The following is a 24,830-nucleotide window of genomic DNA, read 5'->3' on the forward strand; positions in this document are numbered from 1 at the left end:
ACAAACAAACTCCTCTGTTTCTCGAGCCCAGTTCGGGTATCTGGCATCAGCGGGTCAGGTGTATCTGCTCTGCTTTTGCTCCGGAGGCAAAGCAACCTGGTGTTCGAGTGCCTTTTTCCCCGCAAAATCCGAGAGAGAGGCACTTATTCTCCCCCATGCTGCAAGTAAAAACAAGAAATAATGATTTAAACAAAAAAAAAGCGCGAAATACCTTACGCTCCGACGGACAGAGGGTCCCTTGCCCTGCCCTGCCGTTCCCTGCGCCTTGCCTTGCCTTTCCTTGCCGCGCTGTCGGAGCGCGGCCCGCTGCCGGCCGGGTTGCGCCCCGCACGCCAATCAGGGCGGCCCGCCTGCCTTCCTGTAGGTGTGCCCGGCTCACCTGGAGCCTCGGAACTCATGACATACCTGCGGCCCCGCGGGCGGCGGGGAGACAGAGACGGAGGCCGGCAGCCGAGGGCGGGGGACGGCGGACGAGGCAGCGGCGCCGCAGCGGGCAGCGCTGACCCCGGCCCGGCGATGTGAGGCTGGCGCAGGTAAGGGCGGCCGGCGGGGGGCGGCGCGGCCCGGCCCGGCCCGGCCCGTGTCCCTGGGAGAGGCGGGGTGAGGCGCGGGCCTGCCGCCGGATCCCCGCGCAGCCCGGGCCGGAGGGGCGGCTGCTTCTCGCGGCCGGGGCGGCGGGCAGGCTCGGAGAGTGAGGAGAAGACGAGGGGGGAGAGGGCTCCACCATTTTAGGACCCGAGGGAGTCGGGGAGGAGGGATCTCCGGGGAAGGGGAGCGCTCTCCGCTCCCGGGGCGGAACGGTGGGCCTGCTGCGCTCCTCCGCGGAACCGGGACCAGGACCGGGACCGGGACCGGGGCCGGGGCGCACAGGTGTGGGCGCGCGGGGAGGGCCGCCGTCAGTACGCGGAGCCACAGGGAGCCGCTCTTGCACGGGGGGGCGCGGTGTGAGCCCCAGCGGGCCGCTGCCTCCGGAGAGGGCGGCGAAGGGAGCGCCTCTCTGGCGGCCACGGGCAGGCCCCGGGGGGCCGCAGCGTTGGCGGCGGCCTGTGCGGGACGGTGCTGCTCTACGCCCCGCCGGCAGCGCCCATCCCGACCCCCTTCCGCTCCTCCTCCTGCAGCCGGCAGCAGGTAGGGCCCGGAGCACAGGCCCAGTCCCAGGCGCAGCTGCCAGCAGCCAGAGCCTCTTCCCGCAGAAATGGTGCCTCCCACGCAGAAGCGAGATCCCACGGTGTTCGCTGGCTTTTCGGCGAGAGCTGGGCTGCCCGGGGCCGGGGCCCGGGAGTATCGGGGTTGCGCTTGAACTCTGGACACCCTGTTGTTTTCCTCCTTGCTCTGCTGGCTGGGGCCTCGTGACTTTTATGGCCTGTCACAGAGGGAAGACAGACGAACGAAAGGCAAGATACCTGCCTGCTGCTTGCTTCCCGTTTCCATCCCACAGCAGCCTCGGAGATCTAGGCACTGCAGCAGCTCTGATGGCAACCTCAGTGCTCCAAACAACCTGCCGGGGGAACTTTTGAGCTCGTGGCTCTGACGTGACCCACGCTTCCTCCAGCACCCATGTTATCCTTGCACTTGATGCTTCATTTATTTTGAGAGATTGGATAAGACATGGATCAAACCTGGTAGGGAATATAGGATCAGGGAAGGAAATCTGAGCTCAACGTGTCTTGTGTCAACTTGTTACAGGCTTTGCCATGGAGCTGCTAGATGCAGATGCTGTCAGCTTTTCCTTGAGCCGTGTGCCTGTTCCTTTCTGACCAAGCCACATCTGCAGTGTACTGTCAAAATTTTGTGACCTGATTCTGTGATGTTTTGGAGTTTCTTGTAACCCAAATGACTTGGATAAGAGCAGAGTCGTTTAAAGGGTTACACAGGAGGGAGGTGGCTTGATTTGGAGGAATAATGTATGGATGACCCAGATTTCAGAACTGTGACTGAACTGGATGAGGACGAATCCGTAAATCAGACATGAAGTTGTGCCAAATCTGAATTCTCAGTTCACAATTATTGTTAATATTTGGAACAGCTCAGCTGACTTCTGTGTAGGACCTCATTTTGCTAACTCATGTTTGAGGGTAGCATTTGTACTGTACTCTCTTTACAGTGGCCTAGTGATCTTGATAAATCTGAGTGGGATTATACCATCTAATTGCTAGTGACAAGAGGCTTGCGGTTGGTGCTTTTACTGAAGCCCCCTGTTCCTGCTGGATAGGAATATAGTGGGAGAACAAACAGTGAGCCACGAGTACTTCTTCTGGGAACCTTGTGTGCATCCTGAAAGATTTTGCTAGTAAGAATCTGTTTCATGGGACTTTTTTACTTGTTTCATCCTGTTAACTTTAGATAGATGTTCTTGCTTTTGTTTATTGAGCCTTATCCTTTCTTATGGTTCACTTGTTTAAAGTGCCTTCTGGAGGTTAAGGGCCAAACTTTGCCATAGGGTTGTCTGGTGGGTTTTTCTTTTGTTTTTATTTTTTTTATGTGTTTTTTTTTAAACATAAACCAGATTCCACAGGAGAGTAAGTGGGCTGCTTAATTAGTTTCTATTGTTGTAAATTATGTTGTCTCCATGGTTATTCCAGGCAAAATTTAAGAAACAGCCTGCGAGGGATTTCAAATTCATTATTAGAATGACACTTGTTTCCAAGAATGCTTGATTCTAAGAGTAAGTAGGCTTTCTATTATCTGGTATCTTTGCAGTTTGATGTTGGCTGCTTAGTTACTGTTTAGCTAAGTTACACATAGCTAGGTTGTTTCCGTAGTCATGCCTAGTAAGTTTTGTAATTCCTTTTGGCTTTGCAACTCTTCACTGAACTCCTGTTGTATCTTTTAATGAAGTACTTGGAAGTGGCTTGGGTGCAAGTGCAGTTGCACTCCATTGTTTTCAGGGGTTGGGCTGTACAGGGGGAAATTGTTTCCCTCTTCTGTGAGGTGATCACAAAGTTGATTGTCATAGTATAAGCTATTTGGCGACAGATACCTTATTGTGACCTCTGGCAGGCATTTGCATTCCCCGTTGGTTATCACTGCATCAAATCCAAAATTCTATTAGAAAAGTACACAGTCTTGATTTCAAGATAGCAAGTGAGAGACTGCACTCATTCCCCAGGTAAATTACTCCAAAGGCTGATTACCCTCCCTCATTTCTTATCTGTCCAGCCTGGTTCCTAACCACAAAGTCTTGCTACAAATTGTCATGACAGATGACAGAACTTGTTGCTGCCAGGATGACACATTCCAGCAAAAACCCTCTTGCTTCTCCTCTCTGAGAAGTGGCAATCGTGGAGCTATAGTCACTGTGTGACTGGTATGATGTAGAGCCGCGGTTAAGTGCGCGTAGCCATGGTGTCTGTGCACAGAGAGGACTTTCAGAGAAATGTCAGTGAATAACTTGCATTGCTAGGAATATGGCTTCACGTAATGGTTAATTCAGCAAAACTACAGGACACTGCTGAAGGAACGATCCAGTTCTCATCGAGTCCTGATTGCAAGCTCCTGTCACTTCCTTTGTATTGGAACTAGTGACTAAGTGGCCTCAAATTAGTTCAATCACTGCTCCAACTGAAAATTAACCCCTTTCCCATAATAAAAAATATTACCTTTGGATCTGGAAGTCTGCTCTGTGGCCAGATGGTGCTAGATCTGATGTGGAGGTTAGTGTACCCCTGGGCATGAGACATGTGGAAAGGGGACTATGTCTTTCAATAGTAGCTTGATATATGTGCCAGACTAGCTGAAAGAGGGAATCGTACATTTAATTCCTACATTTCTGCACCTAGATAAACAGGCTGTGGTTGCACAAATCCACTCAGCTGGCACTGCTGTTGAAAGAAGCCATTGTACCTACTTGTTGTCATCCATGTTGGTTCAGTGTTCTAGTTTGTTGTGAGACCACACACATGCTTATACCACCAGAAGAGAAAGGGCAGTGTGGAGGTGGGAATAAAGGAGGGCAGAGGATGGGACTCCTTTCAGTAAGCTGAAAAGGCTTGAGATAGGGGAATTGTAACAAGCACACCTTATCTTAAACCTTAATGAAAGATTATATATTTTTTCACCTTCATTTTGCAGCCGATGTGTGAGAATAGCTGCCCCGATTTGCTCAGTAGCCCAGATTAACTCTGTTGCATGACTTGGAAGAATTGGGCTTAGACAAGACTGGGTTTAGGTCAGCTGTATTTACGTCTTTGGTCAAGAAGTGTGTGTTGAGTTAGGATTTGTGTGGGAAAGAGCATTTAATCTAGAAAGAAGATGATCTTTGCCTTGACTGTGACATACTGATAGCTATGAAAGGTTTGTCAGTGCAGAAAAGTTGCAAGCTAATGTATTTGTGCATTGCAGATGTGAGATTCTCAGTGGATTGCAGTGCCTGAGCGAGGTGGAGTACCCTTTTGGGAAATCTTTGTTAATTGTGTCTCTTCCCTTAACAAGTGACTCCATCTTTCTTGTTTTTCCAGTGGAATTAGTTTGCTGGGACAAAATTCGTTCCCCGTCTTTTGCTTTAAATGCTGCTTCTTCAAGTGCAATGCTGAACGCTGCAGGGAATGGTACTGAGCCTGTGGCGGAGATGAGTTTTGAGCTCACAGTCTGGGACTTGGGTTATAGCTAGGTGAAGGCAAAGAAGAAATTGCCATGACTTTAGTACAAGTTAGTGCAAGGTCAGGTGAACTGGGGAAGGGCTATTGGTCTTGACAGTGGAGAAAACTTTAGAAGGGAGGAAGTTGATTACCAGGACTTGTGTATGAATATACATATGTAAACAGGCACATACATGTAAATGTATACAAAATAGAGGGTGTTCTGATGCTAGAAGAGGTGGTGGGGAGTGGCTATAGAAACGGTAATTGGATAGTGTACAAGAAGTCAACAGAAGTGGGAGGAAATGCGTGAACCGGCTGCTTGCAGAATACTGTATTAAAGCAGAGCTGGCCGTAAATGAGCTTCCTGAGAACATATCCTGTTTGCAGTAAGTCACGTAGAAGTGTTTGACACTCAGATGTCAAACTACTTCTTTGTAGTCTCAAGTTGAACATCTAGTCACATGCAGGTATTCAGTGTGTGAGGTCCACTGCCTGTGGCCTTGCTGGTGCATTCAGCACTGCAGTTCCTACCACTGATCATAAAGAAAACTTTGCAAGTCCTTAAATGGGTCAGGCTGACGGAGTGCCTGACTACAAACTTGATGGTCCCTTGTGTGTGCCACCCATGGGCAAAGCAGACCCAGCCCTGCACAGGGTGTGACTGGAGGAGGAGAGGTGAGGAGGAGCTGCTGCTTCATCAACAAGTCCAACAGCTGAGTTTACGGATCCAAAATACACTCCTCTAGAGGGGAGGGGATTAGGATCCTGGTCATGTCAGGGCACGATTCATTCAGATGGCAGAAGCCCAGAGATAATCAGGGGACGTATGGTGCAAGACTGTGTTTCAAGGTGGCTGCAATGGCTACACTGGCATATTCACTTGGTAATAGAAATAGATGCCCAGATTGGTGTTAAACTAACACATGGACCACTAGTGGGAGGAGGGGCAGCAAGAAGATGCTTTGTCCACAGTGTGGCTGGGCAGCTGCAAAAACATAACTATGTGTAAGCTTTATGGTATGCACATTTTATACTCACAAAAATTTACAGGTGTAATGATCGAAAGTGCCTACATACATGCTTTGGATAGCATAAATCTAAATTGGGCCTTTATGTCTTTACTTGAAGTCTTGTGAGGAGATGCTTGTAAGAGTACACCAGTAAGAGTATACTTTGCTGATATACTTCATTTCATAGTAGAAGGAGGGATGCCGTAGTCATACCAGTGCCTAGGAGATCTGGTGCTGTGGCTGTGTCTTTAGTGGGTCTAGTCTCTAACGTGAAATCCTTTTGGTGTGGGTTAAGCCTCAGCTTCTCTTTAGATGCAGAAATTTGCATCTGTAGGTATTCTACAGCACAGACATCTAAGGGTAACTTTAGACCTGTGAAATGTAATCTAGCTGCAACACCTGAGTTGATCTCTTTTCTATAGTGCACCAAGATCACTATCTGTTTTTGCAGCTGAGGGCTGTCAGGTTGCGTAGCAGTGAAGTTGAGGTGTGGTGTACGTGTATCTCCCCTCTGTGGCTGGATTTCTAAGACAGAGATGTTTCAAGTACACAGCCAACCCTGCAAGACAGAGATGGTGTCTCACTGTGCAATATTTAGAACAGTGAGGGTTTAGTTCTGATTGTTGGCATTGCACAGAAATAATTCTTCCCATTGTTTGTTACTTCTCTGCATTTCCCTTCTTCTGTAACTTGCTTTGCACATGAAGTTGTTTCAGGCTCAAGTCTGAGTACAATATAGCTGATGGATCTAAGGGGAGGTTTTAGAATGCTGCATTTCTCTCTCCCGTCTCTGCCCCTTCCCGGAGAGACGTTTTCTCCTGGAAAGGCACATTTCAGGTGTAGGCAAGAAGAGACTCAGGATGGATAGTGCCAGTAGCACTGAGAAGGCTGCAACAGAGCACACAACCTTGTCAAGACTAACCTTGAGATGCAGAGAGAGGATGCTGTGGGGAGACTGGTGAAGTGAGAGTATTCTTATTTTTATACTGAACTATGGATCCCAGTATGTTTTCCTAAATGCACAAGTGATTGAGAGAGATGGGTTCATCCATCAAATTGTCCAATAACTTATTAACACCATTTGGTGCTGTGTTGAAGGACAGGAAGCACGTTACTGCACTTTTGCTCTCTTCCTCTTCCCTAGGCAACAATGGCAAGAGGGGATGTTCTCTTGGTGCACTTGGTGAGGGGATGCTGAAGTGGAAACTCTAAGATGTTCCTGTAGGTACAGGGTCAACACAGCTTGTTTCAGTCTGAGTCCTGTGGTGTCTGGGAAGGCAAGCTTCCTCTGATGTTGTTTGTGTGGTCCACTTTATCTACCCACCCCTGCAAAATGAGCAGACCGAACCGTTTCTTTTCAGAGAAGTGCAGAGAAAGGAAGATGAGCAATTTGGATGTATGCTGGAGCAATGAAATGTGCCTTATCGTAGAAGAGCAAGGCCAGGCATGCCAGTTATGTCATTGTAGTGTGTACTCTGACCAGTCACAAGGGAGGGTCAGGGCTGTAAAAAGCAGTCTAAAATTGTGTCTGCGTGTATAGAAAAATCATGACAGCTGAGTTGCCCAGACATACCAGAGCCATTTTTCCTTGCTTCTGTATGCAGCATCATTTTTACCTCTTCAGCTACTGAGTGTGTAATAATAGTGATATCAAAGGCATGAAAGTCAGCATCTCAGTGTGAAAGGGTAAAAAGGATTCACCCTGGCAGTCATAACAAAACAAGTTTAAAAAAGAACAGAACAAGAACAAATGAGATGTGCTCCCTTGCATGTGCAATGGCAACTGACCTGACAGTATGGAAGACAATCTGCCTTGAAATACATTGTGTTTCACTGGAATGTTGCCTTTGAAAAGTTAATTTAAAAGGTGGTGTTGTACCAAGTTTAGTTGTGAGGATAGAAAAGAGCAAACAAAATGTATTTAAAGAAAAAAAAGGAGCCTCTGAGGTAAGCCTGTGCGAAAACATCAACTTGTTTTTAAAGGATGAATTGGTAGAGGAATACAGTTTTGTGCTTAGAGGTAGCAAGAAGTATCCAGTGTTGTATTTCCTAACCCTTGCAAAAAAGGGATTCGTCACCTAAATGTGGACCCAGTGAGAAATAGACAGATGTATCTGACCTGTGTGAGGTTATTGAGTGGGGGCTTTTGTTGACTGGGTAGTAAGATCCCTACAAACAAATGTGCTACTAGAGTAATGTGAGTCCAGAATGAGCTGAAACAAGTTATTATGAATGCTACTTTGTGTGAAAAAAGGGGTATATTTGTACTAAACATCTCTGCAGCACAAAAGGAAAATAAATATTTTGTTAACTGGTTTTATATCTCGAAGAGCTTGGAGGCAAAAGAAGGAAAGAACAGACTGAGCAGTTGATATGGTTTTGATGGTGGAGGGGTTGCTTAAAAGGACTTTGCTTGTGATTGCAATCAGATACGGAGTTTAAAACAGGGCTTTGCATATTCTGTGCACTGAGCCACTCCCTGACTAATCCTCAGAGTACATCTGTGAGGTAGGAGGGGTTAGTGTTACCTCAGTTGTGCAGATGACCCTCAGTCGGGCAGGAGCTACTGCAAACTTTTGGAATTAGAAAGTAGCGATTCTGCAGGATGAGGTCTGGGGATGAAGGCACTGTTCTTGATTGCTGTGGAAAAAAAATAGTTATACTCTAAACCTGCAGTAGATTTGTCTTTTAATGAATTACTGCAGGGGGAGTTGAAACGTCAGTGAGAGCTCCTAGTACCTGAAAGTGCATGTTCTGCTTTCAGCCTGTGTAGAGATGGTAACCGTTACCCTTTTTGGACATGCTAGCTTGAAATTTCTAAGTGACCTCAACTGTGTTTAACTGTTCATAAACTGTAGCTGTTAATAGAGGTAGGACTTGAAACAGCAGTCCTATGGGTGCATCTTTATCACCTGCTATTATGGTAAATGCTAGTAGAGTAGGAACAGCCAAAAGTTTGAAGTGCAGGGTGTTTCCATGTGTGCAACAAGAGCAGTAATGCTGATATCTCCTGCTATGTGCTATAATTGCCTCTTCTTTAATGAGGTTGCTTGTTGGGATCCAATCTACCGTGATCAGTGGCATACCTCCCGTGTAAAGTGCTGCCAAGGGTGAGTAGATTTGTCACATCAAGATGAGTGTCACTGTTTTTCACTTCAACAGCCTCATGGCAGTGAGTCGTTGCCAGAAACAACTGTCAGTGCTGTGGGATCTGCTACTAAGGAAAGGCAGAGCCATTGCTCATAAAATAGTAACTGGACTTGAGTTGTTACCCCCCCCATGCTTTACTGCCCCTCCTAGGCAAGGACCACTGCCTCAGCCTCCGGCAAGCATGGGACCTCACTTGTCCTCAGCTCTCTGCCTCACTTTTGTTCTGTTGAGTCATGAGTCTTTCAAAAGTCACTCACTTTATGCCCCTGCCTGTCAGGTTAATGTGCTGTCACACATGGAAGAGGTGGGATGCTGGGTTCAGTAACAGCAAGCATTTGTGCTGAAAGCTGGGTTCCTCAAGTTCATCAGTCTGGCAGAAGTAATACCAAAGACCCATGGAGGAGAGCATTTGGGAAGAAGACTCTAAGGAGAGCTCAGATTCTTCCCTCCCTCTTGGACATGGTCCACTGACACCCTACTCCCTTTCCCAGTCCCCCCTTCATCCCTCCGCCTTCAGGCACCTCTGTTGCTCTTAGCTTTCCCCAACTACAGCAATCATACCAGATTGTACTCTTTGCTGTTCCCTGTAGTGTTTTTTTGTTTCGGTTTTTTTTTAAGCACAGCACAGCATTTTGCTGTGTGCCAAGTTCAATAAACTTGTTAAGATGAGTTTGATGGGCAGTGTCAGAAGTTAAGACTGAGAGGCACCTATGAGGCTGAACTGGAGGAACTCTGCTGTATCTCATTGAGCTTGGGAGAGATTGGATGTTTTTGTGTTTATTTACGCCTCACTGATCAAAGCGTGTTGCAGGTAATGGGAAAGACAGTGAGCTGAGTCTTGGATTTCATTTCTCTGGTGCCTATATCTTCCCAGAGGAGGTGTCTCATTCATGCTAAAGTATGCACAGCTTCAATTAGAATATAGCATGCACACTTGCGTAGGTTGGTGGGTGCGAGTGTGCTCAGCACTTTGCATTTTTCACCTGAACTGCCATTATTTTGTGATTGTGTCATAAAAGAGGTAAAGGAAATTGTATCAAGTCTATGTTATACTATTAGTCACGGTGACTGTTAGGACCTAAATTGCTTCGTTCAAATTTCTCACTAGCACGCTGAAGTCATGAGCTTGGAGTGAGTTTAAGGCACGCACACCCTATTTTACTCCTGCATCACCATCTGATAGGGTAGCACCTGGGAAGGGAAAGAGAGGTAGTTTTACATGCCACAGGGTTTAGGAAAAGGATGCCGTAGGCCAGTAAAGAGTCACAGTTGATGTCTTCAGAGACTGCCAAAGGGCGGTCTCAGGATTTTAATTGCTCATCTAATACCTGAAGAGCCAAGGAGCCATCGAGGAGTGCTATTTTAGGAAATCTTGAAGGGTGGTGGTGGGAAGGAGACTCTGCCCCCTCATTTATATGCAGAAAAATGAAAATGAAGAGAGGAAGGATTAAAATATCTGTACTTGATCCTTATTCATTGAAACACATTTAACTATTAAAATGAAAAAAATACTGTTGTCGTCGAAATGCGAGTAATATTTTGAAGCTGGGATAAAGGCTATGCTTTAGATTAATACAGACTTGGAGCTCTACTGCATGTGAAAGTACATGGGCATCCTTTTTGCCTATTAACAGATGAGGGGAAATATTGCTGAAATAGAATTAGTATTGGTGACCTGGCTGTGCTGTTTCTTCATTTTTTTTAAGGTTGTACCTGTAGGGCTCTACTTTTTTTTTTTTCCTTCTTCTTTTTTCCCCCTATTTTTTAATTTCTATAATATGCTGTGTTAATTGCAGTATTAGAAGTTAGTGCTAAATCTTAACTGCAGCATCTATGGGCTGTAATTACTACTATAAACTTTGAAAGAAAGTAGTGGTAATTGGTGAAGCTAGTTATAAAAGGCATTTCATCAGATTGATGTGTATCAGTTACGCCATTTAAAACCCTGATTTATTCAACTTTTCACCACTTGTTCTGAATGACAAGGTCACAAAAATTCCTTCCCCTCCCCTTTAATTTGGTCTGTATCCATGTTACACTTTGCAGAGGTTTCGTGGAGGTTTCTAGGGTTTTCCCTGGGCATCTCCCTCATGTTGTAACTTGTTTTCAGAGTTTCTCACAGGGGATTGTCTCCTTCAGGTTCATCTGGTTGCCTCACAGTGTCGTCTAGACCCAGTCCTTTGCTGAGGAGAGAAGGCTGTGTTTAGGTTCATGGGAATGGTAGAGCCAGTGGCAATAATAAGACAAGGAAACATTAAACCAGAAAATAATGGCTCCTTTGGAAATGCTTGTAAGTCCAATTAGAATATACTGCTTCCTATTGTGTCTGCTTTTAACCTGGAAGGGCAGCAAACATATTACAAGCAGAGGACCAGCACTGAAAAGTCAGAATGTTCCCACAATGCTGCTGCCGCCACCACTGTCACACGTGGACTGGCAAGGGTGCAGCCACTCTTGCGTTTGAAGTGCTTTTGGCAGTGTCAGGCAGCATGACACCCACACTGGGGCGGCAGGGACTCGCCTGGCGGTCCAGGGTGCGGTTTCACCCTAGCTTAGGTCTAAGTCCAGCTTTCTGCTTTTCCCGCTCACCTACCCTTGTTCCTGTCCACTCCTTGTAGTAGCTGCTATGGCTCGTGCATCTGCACGTACATTTCCACGGGGAGAGAGAAGGGATCCTTGCTGGTGCTTTCCCATATTTACATTTCCTATAATATTTTATTATATCTAATCCTTTTTTTTTTTGCTGTTGATAGCCACTGCAGGGAGCTGTCATATTTACCTTTATTGTTGTGTTTAGTTGGATTTGTTTTTCTCCTGCCTCACACCCTTGTGGCTGCTCATGCCACTCTGCTTCTGGGTTGTTTTTTTGGCTAGGAAACTCCCTGAGCTGGCTCACGTATTGTCATGTGTGCGCTGGCACATACAGAAGATGGCAGCAACCTGGATGAGGATTGATTTAATCTATCCTGGATTTCGAGTCTTAATTGAGATTTTTTTTTAGGACCTGATTCCAGGGGTTGTTGGATGATTTGTACAGTTGGCTGTGTCAGAAGGAATTGAAGGAACTTGATGTCTTTTTAAGACTGGACCATAAATGAATGAACTTTGCAAAATATCTGCCAACAATCTAAATTGGGCCTGACAAATTTGACTATTCATTTTTGTTAACCCAGTTACAACTCAGCATATTTCTCTGTTGGTCTTTTACTAGCTCATGTAGCTTGCTATATCAGGTCTAAATACTCTGCAAACAAGTTCGATGTCATCAATCTCAACTGCTGAAAACCAGCTGTCAGTGGGAAGGGGAAGTTGCCCTTGCTCTCATTAGTCACAGGTTAAGGCTTAACATTTTGGGTTAAAACATTAAGATAAACCAAAACAGCGAGATCTAATTTTTAAGTCTTACTTTGGTTTTCAGGCCTTTTCTGCAGCCATTAAAAGCCAGATGTGCATTTGTCTTAATTGTAAGCCAAAATTCTTACATAACCACATGATTCTTGGAAGTGGCACTGTATGAAAACCAGAAATATTGTGATGGGCACAATAAACCTGTGCCAGTTGGCCATGCAGGCGTTACATAGTAAGTAACAAGTTTTCCATGTGTTTGCATTAGTACCTTCCTATTCAGCACCCACACAATTCCTGTGGCTTTGGGTGTGTGAAGCTATTTTTCCATGGGGAAAGGGAAGGGGTCCTTGCTGGTGCTTTCCCACATTTACATTTCTTATAACATTTTATTATATCTAATGCTTTTTTCTCTCAATAGCAAACATTTCTCATTGTGCTTGATAGCTTCTTCTGTCTAAGCACACTAATTAAATTTCCAGGAAAGAAGTTTGTTCTCTGAGAAGCTGGGTTACGGAAGGGTTGTATCAAAATCTGTTTTCCCCACACACATCCCTACATCCCTTTTGTATGGACTTTTTTTCCTTTAGCTGCAGTTTTCAGTACCAACCTGCATCACTGTTACAGTATTGACAAGTATTTTTGACTACGGTATATGTCTCATAATGCTTTCTTTTTTTTTTTTTTTCCCCTTTTTTTTAAAAATGAATCTCATTACTGGAGTCATAAGGTAATGAAAAATGCCATGGGGAGCTTAGGCTGAAAACATAATTCTGAAAACACAAAATAAAGACAGAGATTTGTTCAAGGGTGTGTTTTTTTAATAGTTTTTGCTATCTTACAGTATGTTGGTACCAACAGCTTTTTATTGTTCTCTCCAGATGATGGAGAGATGGTACTAACAGTAGTGAGGACAGGTACATGGTACAGGTTTCTGCTGTAGGTGTAGCTATTAATGACTGACAAAGTTGTGCTGGTACAGGTCATTAGTGTGGTGTGACATACAAGTGCACTTCTGCTGGTATTTTAGGAATTGTTTTGGTTGCATAAGGTATACTTTTCATATTGATACCAAAGCAGCATTTTGCCACTGTATTTATGGCAGGGTATATTTTGCTGTATAGCATATCAGTCATCCCATATTGCTAAAACTTTGTATCTCCTGTGTTTTAGGGCACATATGGCTATTGGTAATGGCAGCAAGAAATCTTGCAGTTTTCAAGGTAGAACTTGAACCAGCTGTGAAGGAGGTTATATTAGGTGTTTGCCAAGAATATCAGACAGGATAACTTCAAAAGCCCTTTCTGCAGGGGAGCACAATTTGTCCCAGTTCAGTTTGCTGAATATTGTTCATCCTTATCTCTCTGTAGCTTAACTGTGCTGAGGACTGTTACAGGTGACATGACAACTGTGCTCAGCAATGGTTCCACTGTTCAGTCTGGGAAAGGCCAAGCTTTCAAGTGCGTTTCCAAGCCCTTTGATGTTTTAACAGCATTTGCATCTGTCAAAATGGTTTGGTGCAAACATTAGCTTTCTTTAATCTGAGAGTCAAAAAGGGCAGCGTGGGATTCTGGCTCGTGCTTCTGTAGCATAGTACTAGGCTAAGAAAATTCTGCTGCTAACTGGACAATCTCTCCCATCTAGGTCCTGAATCACTCTGTTCAAAGAGAAACTGGGAACTCCTCTAGTTTACAGTAAACCTGGTATCTAGGAATGTGTCTAGCACACTGCTAGCAGCCAACACTGCGTAAAAAAATAATGGTGTACATCTCTGAAGTCCTTGCGTTCTTCTGTGCCCCCAATGTTTCTGTCAGCCATCTCTCCATCCCCAGAGCGTTTAGAGAAACCTTCATAGAGAAACTTGCAGTGGCTCTGTGCATTGCTTTTACTGTGGGAATTCTTCCTGTCTGCCCAGTAATGTCAAGAGTCTTTCTACTAAGGTACAACAATGAGAACCACATGTTATTCTTATTTGTTCTGTTCTTGTACTAGAAGACTGCAGAATATACAGGCTTATCCATTGCTTTTATGAATATAAAACTTAAGCTCTGTTTAAAATGAACCAGGTTTTTTGATATACAGGTGACCCCATTTTACCTGAAGACTGAATAATTTTTGTTGTTTGTGTCTGAGAAATGCCAGATACAGTCCAAGCCACAGTCTTCACTCACTAGCAGTTTCCATGATAAATTTGTGTTCTACCCAAAATTATGTTTATTTGTCTCATTCTTTTTTGTTAACACAAAGTATTCTAATCTGCTTCAATTGAAACTAATGTAGGATACTAAAGTATCCTTATTTTTTTTCTCAATTAGCAAAGCGTTAGACAATTAATAGGCTCAATATATCTTGAGTGTGCCTACCATGAATAAAAGCTAGTGGGATGCTACTGGGAGAAACTCAGACAGCAGTAGAGTCTGTATTATTTTGGTGCACACCTTTTTAAGTTGCTTTTGTTATACTGTAAGTTCTTTCCCTGAGCAAGCTCCATCTGCACTCCATACCCTCAGAGGAAAAGCTGTCTTCATGTAACATTAATTCATTCTTATCTCTAGCACCTTGTGTAATCTCTTCCTGACCTCAAGAGTTTTGACCCTACTCCTTCACCTCTCTCGATGGGCTGTACAGAGATAGAGCAGCCCCTGGGGTGGTGCGTAAAGACCAGTAGCTGTTTCTTTGCAGAGGAATACATTCAGTAGGCATCTCTCACACGGAGAGGGCTGAGTAAGCGGATCTAGTAGCTGTACCAAATTAAATATTGAGACTTGCAGGAGGGCAGGCTTTGTGTTAGAGCAGTTGCACTGAGCCCTTTCCCAAGTGTGCCACCCAACTGAAGGAAAGCGTGGCCTCCTGGGAGAGACAGTAGCTCTAGTGGAAGTTCTCCTGCATGGTGAGCTCTGGATTTTGTGTGGAGAAAGGCAGCCTCTGAGCTAGCCCCCACCAGCCCAACTCCTTTTAAAGTCTATCTGAACTGAAGGGCTGAAGTAGCAAGAAGGGACTTGAGGCAGCCTTGTTGCCCTTCAGGAACTCTTTCCTGCCTGAGCTGCAGCATTTAAAGCTGGCTTTGACATTTGTCCATCAAGCTGTAGCTATGTCAGCAAGGATATGCCCAAGCAATGGATTGCTCAGGACAGCCTCTGTTTTAATAAGAAAAATTGGTGTCCATGCTGCTTAAAGGTTGTTGTGAACGATTTTCTCCTCTCACAGCCAGAAACTCTTGCTACTGAATCAGTGAAGAGGAGGAGCGCCAGGGAAAGGAGCCCTTGGTGCCACAGCGTGTCTCTGGTGACTAGGCCCAGCCTGTCGTTGTGGGGCAAGGCTTTCTCTGTGAGAGTGTGTTTGCAGCAGCCTGGGCCTAGGGCTGCCCCAGTGCCCGTGGCATGGGCAGCAAGATGGGGAGTATGGCCCACCTCAACGTGAGGGCCAAGGCTGAATGGGAGGCACCCAGCACCACACAGGGAGGGTGGAGCCAGCACACTGAAAGCCAGGTCTCCCTGCTTTTGTCGGATCTTGGGGCTTCTCTTAATTCTGTGTTACCTTGTTTCTTGGCTAGCTGAAGGGCTTGTCTGTGCTTGATAGCACTTGTTATTTCTTCTTTCTTCTTTGTTGGAGGAGGGGGAAGGGAAGGTGAGGTACTTTCTATTTAAAACCAGAAGTGTTTGTCATCTGCATCCAGGTGAATTAACCCACACTGGAAGGAAGTATGACATTGATTTTGCCTTTTGTAATCTGGAAAAGCTGTGGATGAATGCATGCATCATCACAGGAATTGCTTTGTCCACTAGTGCTTTCCCTGCTGTCTTTTTTTGCCTCTTTAGCCACCTTCTGTCCTCTTCCCCTCTTAAATTTGTGCTCTGTGCTGCAGTACGACCAAGCATTGCCCCTTTGTTTTCATGCTGGCATGCAGTCAGCTCCACCCTCTCATGGTTCCCATTGGCAGGAAGTTTGTGCACCAAGTGTCACCTAAGAGTTAGATGTCTGTGAGCTGAAGTGGATTTCCAGGCTCTCTCTGGAGAAGAACGTGGCTAGCTTTATCTCTACGAGGGCCATCAAATGACCTCATTTGACAGAGTTAGAGCATACGAGGGAGTGATGGTGAGCTCAACAGCTATCACTGGCCCTACTGCAAATACTGATAGAAAGTTTGCCTTGGATAGCCCAGCTCCTCTGGGTCTCCTGGGTCTTCCTGTGGTGGAAGGCCAAGCTGATCTGTAGTGGGAGCTTAACACAGCAGTGTTCCACAGGTAATCTCATCCTTTAACTACTGGGGCCTTGTATGTAGCTCCTCTGTACATGAAGGCTATAAGTGTAGTCAGCCTTGTTTTATTACTTTCTCTCCCATCTCTGTGAAATCCTTATTGGAGAGACAAATGTGTCTTTCACTACAGTGCACCAGCCTTCAGGCAGGAGCTCAATTGTTTCCCTGACCTAGATGTGTAAGTCCTCCCCCACAGTCGCTACAGAAAGTTTACCCGTCCCTTCTCCTGCCTCATTTCCCAAACCTTCTCTCATGCTCTCCTTAAGGAGTGCAAAACACCTCGTGGTAATATGATGAGACAGATCTCACTTGGCAGCTTCCCCTGTTGATCTGCTATGTACCTCCCTCTACCCTGTCTCCCAGTATCATCATGGAACTGCTCCAAATGCAGTTTTAAACTTGTCCTTTCACCTGTACAAATCCCTTGCAACAGATCCAGGGATGTGGAAACTGGGGCTTTGGGCTTAGTAAGAGGAAATTCAGTGTTGTGTACATCTATCACACCACAGTGGGCAAGAGCTGTTTCCCTTGCAGACCACAGGTTTGAGTTTGAGGATCATGCTGTTCAGACCTTTACAGGCCATCCTGTGTTTATTAGTAGTAAGCCTTCTTTAGCTGTCAGCTTGTGTCCAAGACCACTCATCTCTGCTTCTGGGGAGCCTGTTTTTGAAAACTGTCTCTACTAGATGTGGTAAGCAATACTTTTCTAGTAACATAGTAAGGGAGACTCAATTTGGATAGCCAGAAGAGCTAAGAGCAATGTAGCACCAGAGTGATCTGGTGTGATGATGGAACTCTTGTAAAGGAGGGGTAGACATACCTATTGGAGACAAAATAAGTAAAGTCATAGAATCATAGAATGGTAGGGGTTGGAAGGGACCTTTAGAGATCATCTAGTCCAACTCCCCTGCCGAAGCAGGTTCATCTAGATCAGGTTGCAAAGTCGATCTTGCCTTGATGGCTGCTTACAAGTTTATGACCTTGCTGCTTTCTGTGTCCTGCCAAGCTCCCTTGTTTTTGTGCCTCTTCCTGACAGTCCTGTACTTTCCCATGCACAACTGTTTCAAAAGACAGTTTAGTAGCACCGAAGTAGTGGTAAGACAGAAGGCAAGAAGCCCCGTGGGAACATTCTGAATGGACATATCTCTTTGATAACACTGTAGGTAACTATTTATAGCTACTTGTTACTTGAGGGAAAGGGGATGACGGATCCAAATTCCCAATAATCTGTTTTGGCCTGGTTTGGTAAGAAAGATTGTCTCTTCAATATAAACAAAAATCAAAGATCTCGTGTGAAAAATTGAGCAGGAGCAAAGTCAACTGATGAGTTGACTCTTTCCCCCCCGCCCCCCCCTTACTTTTAAAAAACTCTAAGATTACGACAGTCCCCATGATTAAGGTGTATATATAGCACTTCAGTTCTAACTCCAGAGCATGGTCTCACTGCTTTCAGAGCAGGTGTTCTGTTTCACTTCATGTAAGGAAAAATATAAGCTACATCAGCTTTTGGGTCAGACATGCCCTGGCCATGGAGTTAACAGGCACAATGTAATCATAGAATGGTAGGGATTCGAAGGGACATTTAGAGATCATCTAGTCCAACCCCCCTTCAGAAGCAGGTCATCATGCTCTTATTGCTTTTACTTTCTGTGTGGGATCAGACAAAATCACCATTAATCTCAAAAGATCTCTCTTTCCATGGAGTTTTTCCTTTCTCTGTGAGTCTCCCCAGCTGAAACTCTTACACACATACCCCTCAAGAGCATCTGAAACTCTGGAAAAAAATTCTATTCTTAAAATAGTAGGGAAATTAGGAATGGCAGAGGAAGAAAAAGCATATAGATTTGGTTGGTTGCTTGGAGGAAGAGAAGGATTTGGGGTTTTTTTACACAAATTTTTTGAATCATTTATAGCGAGGCCTTGGGGCTTTTTTTTCCCCCCACTAAATAGCTAGTGGGCTGAAGAAAAATGAAGTGGTTTCTCTGGCCAAAAGATGCAGAACTATGTATCCATGCCTGGAAACTTTGACATCTGTAAGAGAGGATACAGGAGGAGAACGCTGAAGCTCTATTCAAGGGGAAGTCTGACTGTTGGCTGCATATTGCAGTATATCCTTCAGGGCTAAATTAAAAGTTCCGGTATGACTGCAGGGCTACCTGTTGTATGTGAAGCAGTAATTTCTAAACAAACCATTTATGATAAGCAGGGGACAGGGAACAGAAAAGACAAGCTGGAACACTAGTGTCCCAAAGGCAGAGGAAAAGGGAGGAGAGAAATTAAGGTTTGCTTCTTTTTTCATGCCTTTTAGGGTAGAGACTGTGCGTTACGGGATAGGTAGAAGCCAGAAAGAGAAAAGTAATGAATCAGATTCTACCCTTTTCACAGGTACGTTTCCCAAATGTACATTCCCTGGTGCTTTGTCATGTCTGAACTTAAAATACAATAATGGATGGGAAATTCCACTATATCCTTTGGGAAACTGTCCAACAATCCTGGGATGACTCTCTTTTTTTTTTTTTTTTTTTGACAGAATCATAGAATGGTAGGGGTTGGAAGGGACCTTGAGAGATCATCTAGTCCAGCCCCCTACTAAAGCAGGTTCACCTTGATTAGGTCACACAGGAACACGTCCAGGCAGGTTTTGAAACCTCCCGAGAAGGAGACTCCACACCCTCCCTGGGCAGCCTGTGCCAGGGCTCCCTCACCCTCACAGGAAAGAAGTTTCTCCTCACGTTCTAGTGGCACTTCCTGTGTTCCGGCTTGTGCCCATTACTCCTGTCCAGTCACTGGGAACTACAGAAAAACACTTGACCCATCCTGTCTATACCTGCCTTTTAGGTATTTATAAGCATTAATACCTGAAGTTTTCTCAGTCTTCAGTCTTTTCCCTCTGTAAGAGTAGATTAAATGATGATATAGTTTTTGTTTGTAGCATGTAGATATGTACACACACACCCCAAAGGTACTCCTCTCACCCTTGTGCTTTACAGCCTTCAAATATCTCATGTTTTGTGTCATGTCCTAGTTAGCTCTTAATCTAATTCATAGATTCCTATGTCTCATTAATCAGTTCCTGTGATCAGTTGCAATAGGCCCTGTGTTGCACATATATCTGTAAAAGAGAGCCATCAACTCCAAAATGCAGGCCTTTTTCTGTGAAGATGAAAGAGATGTTTAAGACTCATCTAGCCCTAGAAGAGGGCTAGAAAGTTCTGGTATCCCCCTTTGGCTCTGACCAAAGTCACTTTCTGGATTTCCATGTAAAACTAAAAGGACAGAAGTAGTTTTATTTTAGTGTTATTCTCACTGCAAGCTTACAGCGGGTGTTTGACTACTTGCAGTCTTGGTGTTTATTTCCCAGCTCTTAACACTCACTAAATAAGTATTTTTGCGGTTTAGGTTTTGTTTTGTTTTTTTCAGCTGTGTTAGTACCTGTTTTTAAAAGTCTCTTAAGCCAATTAAATCCACAGTATCATTCTGCAGGAGTAACAGGAAAATGTGGTTTTCTTTAGGAGGATGTGTCACTGATGGAGTCTGAAGAAACCAGTGAGGGAGGTGCCACCCCCCCAGAAGCCAGCAGCGCCACTGGGGAAGCTTGGGATTCTACTGCCATAGAAAGAGAGCATCATGCCCCTCACACGTCAGCCGAAATGAGCACCAGCCCATGTGACTCTGCAAAGGCAGCAGAGCTGAGCACTCCTGAAAATTGCCTTTCTTCTCTGGAGAAAGCAGCAGAGATGCTGGGCAGACCCTCTAAGCCTGTGCAAAAAGTGCCAGCAGGACTGGAACAAGAACAAGGTGATGCAGAACCTCGAAGAGGACTCTCAGAATTGGAAGGAGAAACGCTTTTGGAGGAGGGTGTACTGGATTATTCTCTGAAACTTAAGCCAGTAGAACTGGTTGACCTGGAGAGCAACCAGGACACTTCCTCTCTCAGCACAGTCCAGCATGGGCTAACCTCTGAAAACACTGTCCGGCAGGCTGTGGACCTCAGCACTGAGTTACCTCTGTGTCAGGTAGAACTAGCTTTTCATGGCTCGGACTTTCAGGCCCAGCATCCGAAATCTCCTTTGTCTGATGCCCTTTGCTCTCAGAGAGAGACACTTAAGTGCTTCTTGGTATGTAAAACCATTTCAGAGGGACATTATAAGGCTGAGCCGTTCTCCACAGATTCTTTTCAGGAGAGTGATGCTGGTGCAGAGCAAAAGCCAAGCATTACAAAAGTGGCACCAGCAACTACTGAGCAGCCTACCTCAGAGGAAGCAGTAGAGGATACAGCTAAACCTGACACTTCTGAAGGTGCTAAGGAAAGCATAAAAGCACCCAAATGTTTGGAAGAGAATACAGAGTCTTCCAATTCCCATCACTTGTCTTCCACCTTAGCAGATAACAGCCAAATAAGTTCAGTACAAGCAGAAGGAAACTTCTCAGCTGGTAAAACAAGGAGAGACAACATGATCAAGGATCAGGGAACAGTAATGGTTCCCAAAGAAAACTCATCCACTTCCAAATGTCTTCATGTTGAAGGTGATCCCAGGAAAACAGAGAGCAGACCAGCCTCTCCAACAGAGAATGTCTTCCAGGTAAAAGATACTGCTAAAGAAACTGAGGAAGTGAATACTTCACAGCACAAGGAACCAGCGCAGGAGGAGTCAGAGTCTGAACTTAAGCAGGAAGAGAAGAAGAAAGAGTGCAAAAAGCAGAATATGCCAGAAGAAGAAAAACCCTTGGAGCCTAAAGATCAAAAAAACAAGGTCCGAAATGAGCAGGAACAACTGCAGAGAGAAGAGCTCAGACTGGAGGCTCTATCGTCAGCTTTCAGGTCAGAGATATCTTCTGTTCCCAGACATAACATGGACTTGCATGGTTTGGAGAATGTTTCTTTGACTGAGCAAATAGGATCAGCAATTCTTCCCGGGGGACCTGTCTCTGTGGATCAGCATCCTGGTGAGGATGTACTGCTGAAAGCTCATGTCAGAGAAGCAGTTTTGGGATTTCAGACACCTGCTGTCAGCCCTCTGTCCTCAAATAATCTGAACCCAGTGGGTGAAACTCCAGCGGTGCCCCCACATACATGCCATACCTCTGACCAGGCAGAAGACCTAGAAGACTCTGGTCGCTTTTCCATTGGTGGTCAGGATATTGGAGAAGCTGACTGGGATGACAGGACAAGGCTGGGCAGGGAAGGTGAGAACAGTGATGGGCGTGGAAAGGCTATCCAGAGGTTTGATAAAATAAATGTAGCACTCCATGAAAGAGTGGCAGCACCTTCTAGCACAGAGAACCCAGAGACTTCTGTTCCAGTACAACCTTCCTCTGGTACCAAGAACTTGGAGTCACCTGACCCCATAGATCCTTATCCTATTACAGAAAATTTGGGAAAGGCTGAGCTTCAAGATTTCATTCAAGCTTTACCCTTAGAGCTCACCTCCATGTCTGGCCCACAGCAAGTGGGTGTTGGTGTAACAGCCTCTGTGACCCCTGGGGACTGTCCTGGTGCTACCCTAAACGAACTACTAGACTCTGTAGAGAAGTCAGCCAACCAAGCTGCTTCTATACAAGTGCAGAACCTAACATCAGAGGAAACTGTTGTTTTAAGTACTGAGGCAGGAGAGGCAAACACTTCCCATGAACTCTTTACTTCTGAGGAAGGCTTTCGTGAAGACCTTAGTGTCCCATCTTCTTTCTCTGTAATAAACAAGAGTTCTCTTCCTCTAGAGGAGAGCCTTCCTGAGGATGGGAGGACTGTGGCTATCATTGCAGGGCCTCTGGAACCCCCGCAAACACCAGGCAGGACTTCCACTCCCCTGAACTACCCAAAGACAATTCAGCAAAACCCCCTGGAACAAAGTGCCATTATCCAAGGAAGAGAAATGGGAGTGAATGTGCATCATGAAGCACAAGTGCCTTTATTCAATCAGTCTGATTGCAGTTTAAACCAAAAAGATCCTGGATCTAGAATCTCCAGTGTCCTGAGCACCCTAACTTGGCCCTCCGAAGGAGATACAGTTCTTGCCATGAACCAGCAAGAACAACCTCTGTCCCCTATGTCCCACTCAAGCCTACCTCTGGTGTCTGAGCCTGACACCAAACAGCTTTCTCCTTCCTCTGTCCAAAGACCCAGTCAAGCTCAGGACCCTGCACTTAATGCAAATCACCTTGCTCAGTCTCCAGCCCTTGCAAGTTGCCAGCCACTGGCTCCCATACCTGAGTCCAGGACACTTGTCAACTGTGGCATGGATAAGTTACTTGCCATCCACCCTGCTGTAAGCCATCCTCTCTTAACTGCTGGCTCTGTGTCTAACACCGTGACCTCTACTTCTGATGGAGAAGATGTAGCAGAGAAAGATGACCCTGCTCCAGTAACTAGGGAGTGGGATCACAGTGACTCAGGTACCCATGATACAGAGACTTCTGATGACTCAGGGGTCAGTTTGCTGGCCAAAAGCTTTTCTGCTGTTGGAAATGAGGCATTGGCTGGCCGCTCTGACACCAGCCCTGAAAGAGCAGACCAGCACATGGAGATACAGCGTGGAAAATCCTCACCTGACTATCCTTCATGGCCCTCGCTGGAAGGCCTGCTATCATCCACAGACTCTAGGAGTGGAGATTCTGCACAGCCACTTCCAATGCTAGCATTCACCAATCCAATCCACTTCCTCCAGCTCAGCCCTCCATCACCACCAACCACCAGAAGAACCTGCCAAGAGGAGGAGGGCTCAGAGGAGCTGCGATGGGAGCAGCAGGCAGGCATCTTTGGTGTGGCCTCAAAGAACACCCAAGCTCCATTGACAGTCACAGAGAAAATGGAAGGTGAGAGGAAGGTCAGACAGCTGGAAGAAGAAGGAGCAGGAGGAGAACACCACTTGGTAGCTCAGTCAAAGGAAGAAATACCCAGACATTCACCCTTGGAAAAATCATCAAGTTGGCCGGACAAAAAACAGATCAGGGTGGTTGCACAGGATCCAGCAGGCAATCAAGAAAATCCAATTAAACGCAGAGTAAAGAGCAAGGAGTGGCACCGTCAGCGCCTGAAGAGGACATCGATACCACCAGACATCTTGCAGGGTGAGTATTCTCCTTCATTCCCCTGCTTCCATGTATCCCTTCAAACTTATTGCAGATACCAAAAAGGTAGGATTACATTAAGTAGTGTTATAGAGAGACATGAACCAAGAGCTTGGCATTGCTTTTGAGCCTTTCTGGTAACACTTCTCACTCCAGCCTTCTGTCGTTGCCCCAAGCTCCCCTTAGCTCCTCTCTGCTGTACCCATCCTGCTGTGCATCCTGCTTGTTCTCATGAGTAGGGCTGCACTCTGGTTCTCAATCCTCTCATTTTACAGTAACACATGCAACAGAGAGCTTAATTTCCTTCACAGATCTGTCACCCCTCAACTTTTGAGTCCAGTTTCTTGTCCTGTCTCTGTATTAAATGATCTGTCACCCTTACTCAGTAACACAGGCTATTTTGGCCTATCTGCAGGATTGAGTTTCTTGGTAGGGCTCAGTTTAGAACTTCTGCTTGTCATCTCTGCTGCCATCACATGGCCGTTGCATTTTGCTGAGCTTGCAGCTGCCCATTTCCAAGCAGTAAGGAAAATGCATGCACACATTCTCAGTAGCCCATATCTGGTAAAACATCTTTCAGTTCTTTGTTTATTTGCTACATCCATTTATTTTGCAACTGACACTTTTAGATTCCAGTGTGACCTTCTGAAGGAGATGATCTTCCTGAGAATGCAGGATTTGATATTACAAATAAGAAATGCCAATTTTTCAAGCCCAAGGTCACAACTTGCATAGGAGCCAAATCACTGATGTCACAAATGGAAAACACACATCTTCTGTAATGCAGCTCATTCAGACAGTACTTACTATCAAGATGTGTGTCTGTTCTTTATTATATCATACATGATCTTGAAACATACTCACTTCTCAGAGGAAATGGAGGGGAGCATGGAGAGATGTAAAGGATTTGGCAGCACTTGAATTGAGATTTGTTCCTGTATTTGATCTGTAAATTCTTGGTTTCAAATTTTAAAACATTGAAGACTGCGGCACTTATCTTTGTCTTGACACATACTTGCAGCTCGGTCTTTGGCCTTTCTTCCTCCTTCTGCTTGCAAGGAATTTTGTATAGAATTTATTCACTCATTACTTAATTAAATCTCTCACAAAACAAAAGAAAAATACATGCTTTCTCCATTTTACATAAACAGAAAATGACTCAAGTAGCAGTTTGTGAATGCTCACGTAGTACGTAAGTGTGAGAACTGGATTATAGCATTCATTCTCAGGCCACATCCCTTCTAAGACACTTTACAGGAGGAATTTTGTTAGACATCCATCCTTTCTGCTCTAGGAGTTGCTGAGCGTGTTTTGGGCTCAACACTCACAAAAGAAAGTCTTAAGACTTTCAGACATGACTAGTGACTTTGAGTTCCTTAATCATTCAATGCCTGACCCAAGTTGTTAGGGGAAAGGCTG

At 45.3% G+C, this 24,830-nt stretch overlaps 1 protein-coding gene across 2 annotated transcripts in view; it reads left to right on the top strand.

Annotated features, from left to right (window-relative positions):
* The first annotated feature begins 437 nt into the window (after positions 1 to 437).
* Positions 438 to 24,830, top strand: part of ARHGEF5 (Rho guanine nucleotide exchange factor 5) — a 44,645-nt gene continuing 20,252 nt past the window's right edge. For both annotated transcript variants that reach the window (XR_009819731.1, XM_062007366.1), the window contains exons 1-2: positions 438 to 533; positions 19,856 to 23,411. Coding sequence is in view for 1 of the 2 variants with exons in the window: in XM_062007366.1 (XP_061863350.1) it covers positions 19,871 to 23,411 (3,541 nt within the window). In the remaining variant the exon portion in view is untranslated. The remainder of the gene's footprint in view (positions 534 to 19,855; positions 23,412 to 24,830) is intronic.

The sequence above is a fragment of the Colius striatus genome, chromosome 1, assembly GCF_028858725.1.
Source record: "Colius striatus isolate bColStr4 chromosome 1, bColStr4.1.hap1, whole genome shotgun sequence".
NCBI classification, from domain to species: domain Eukaryota; kingdom Metazoa; phylum Chordata; class Aves; order Coliiformes; family Coliidae; genus Colius; species Colius striatus.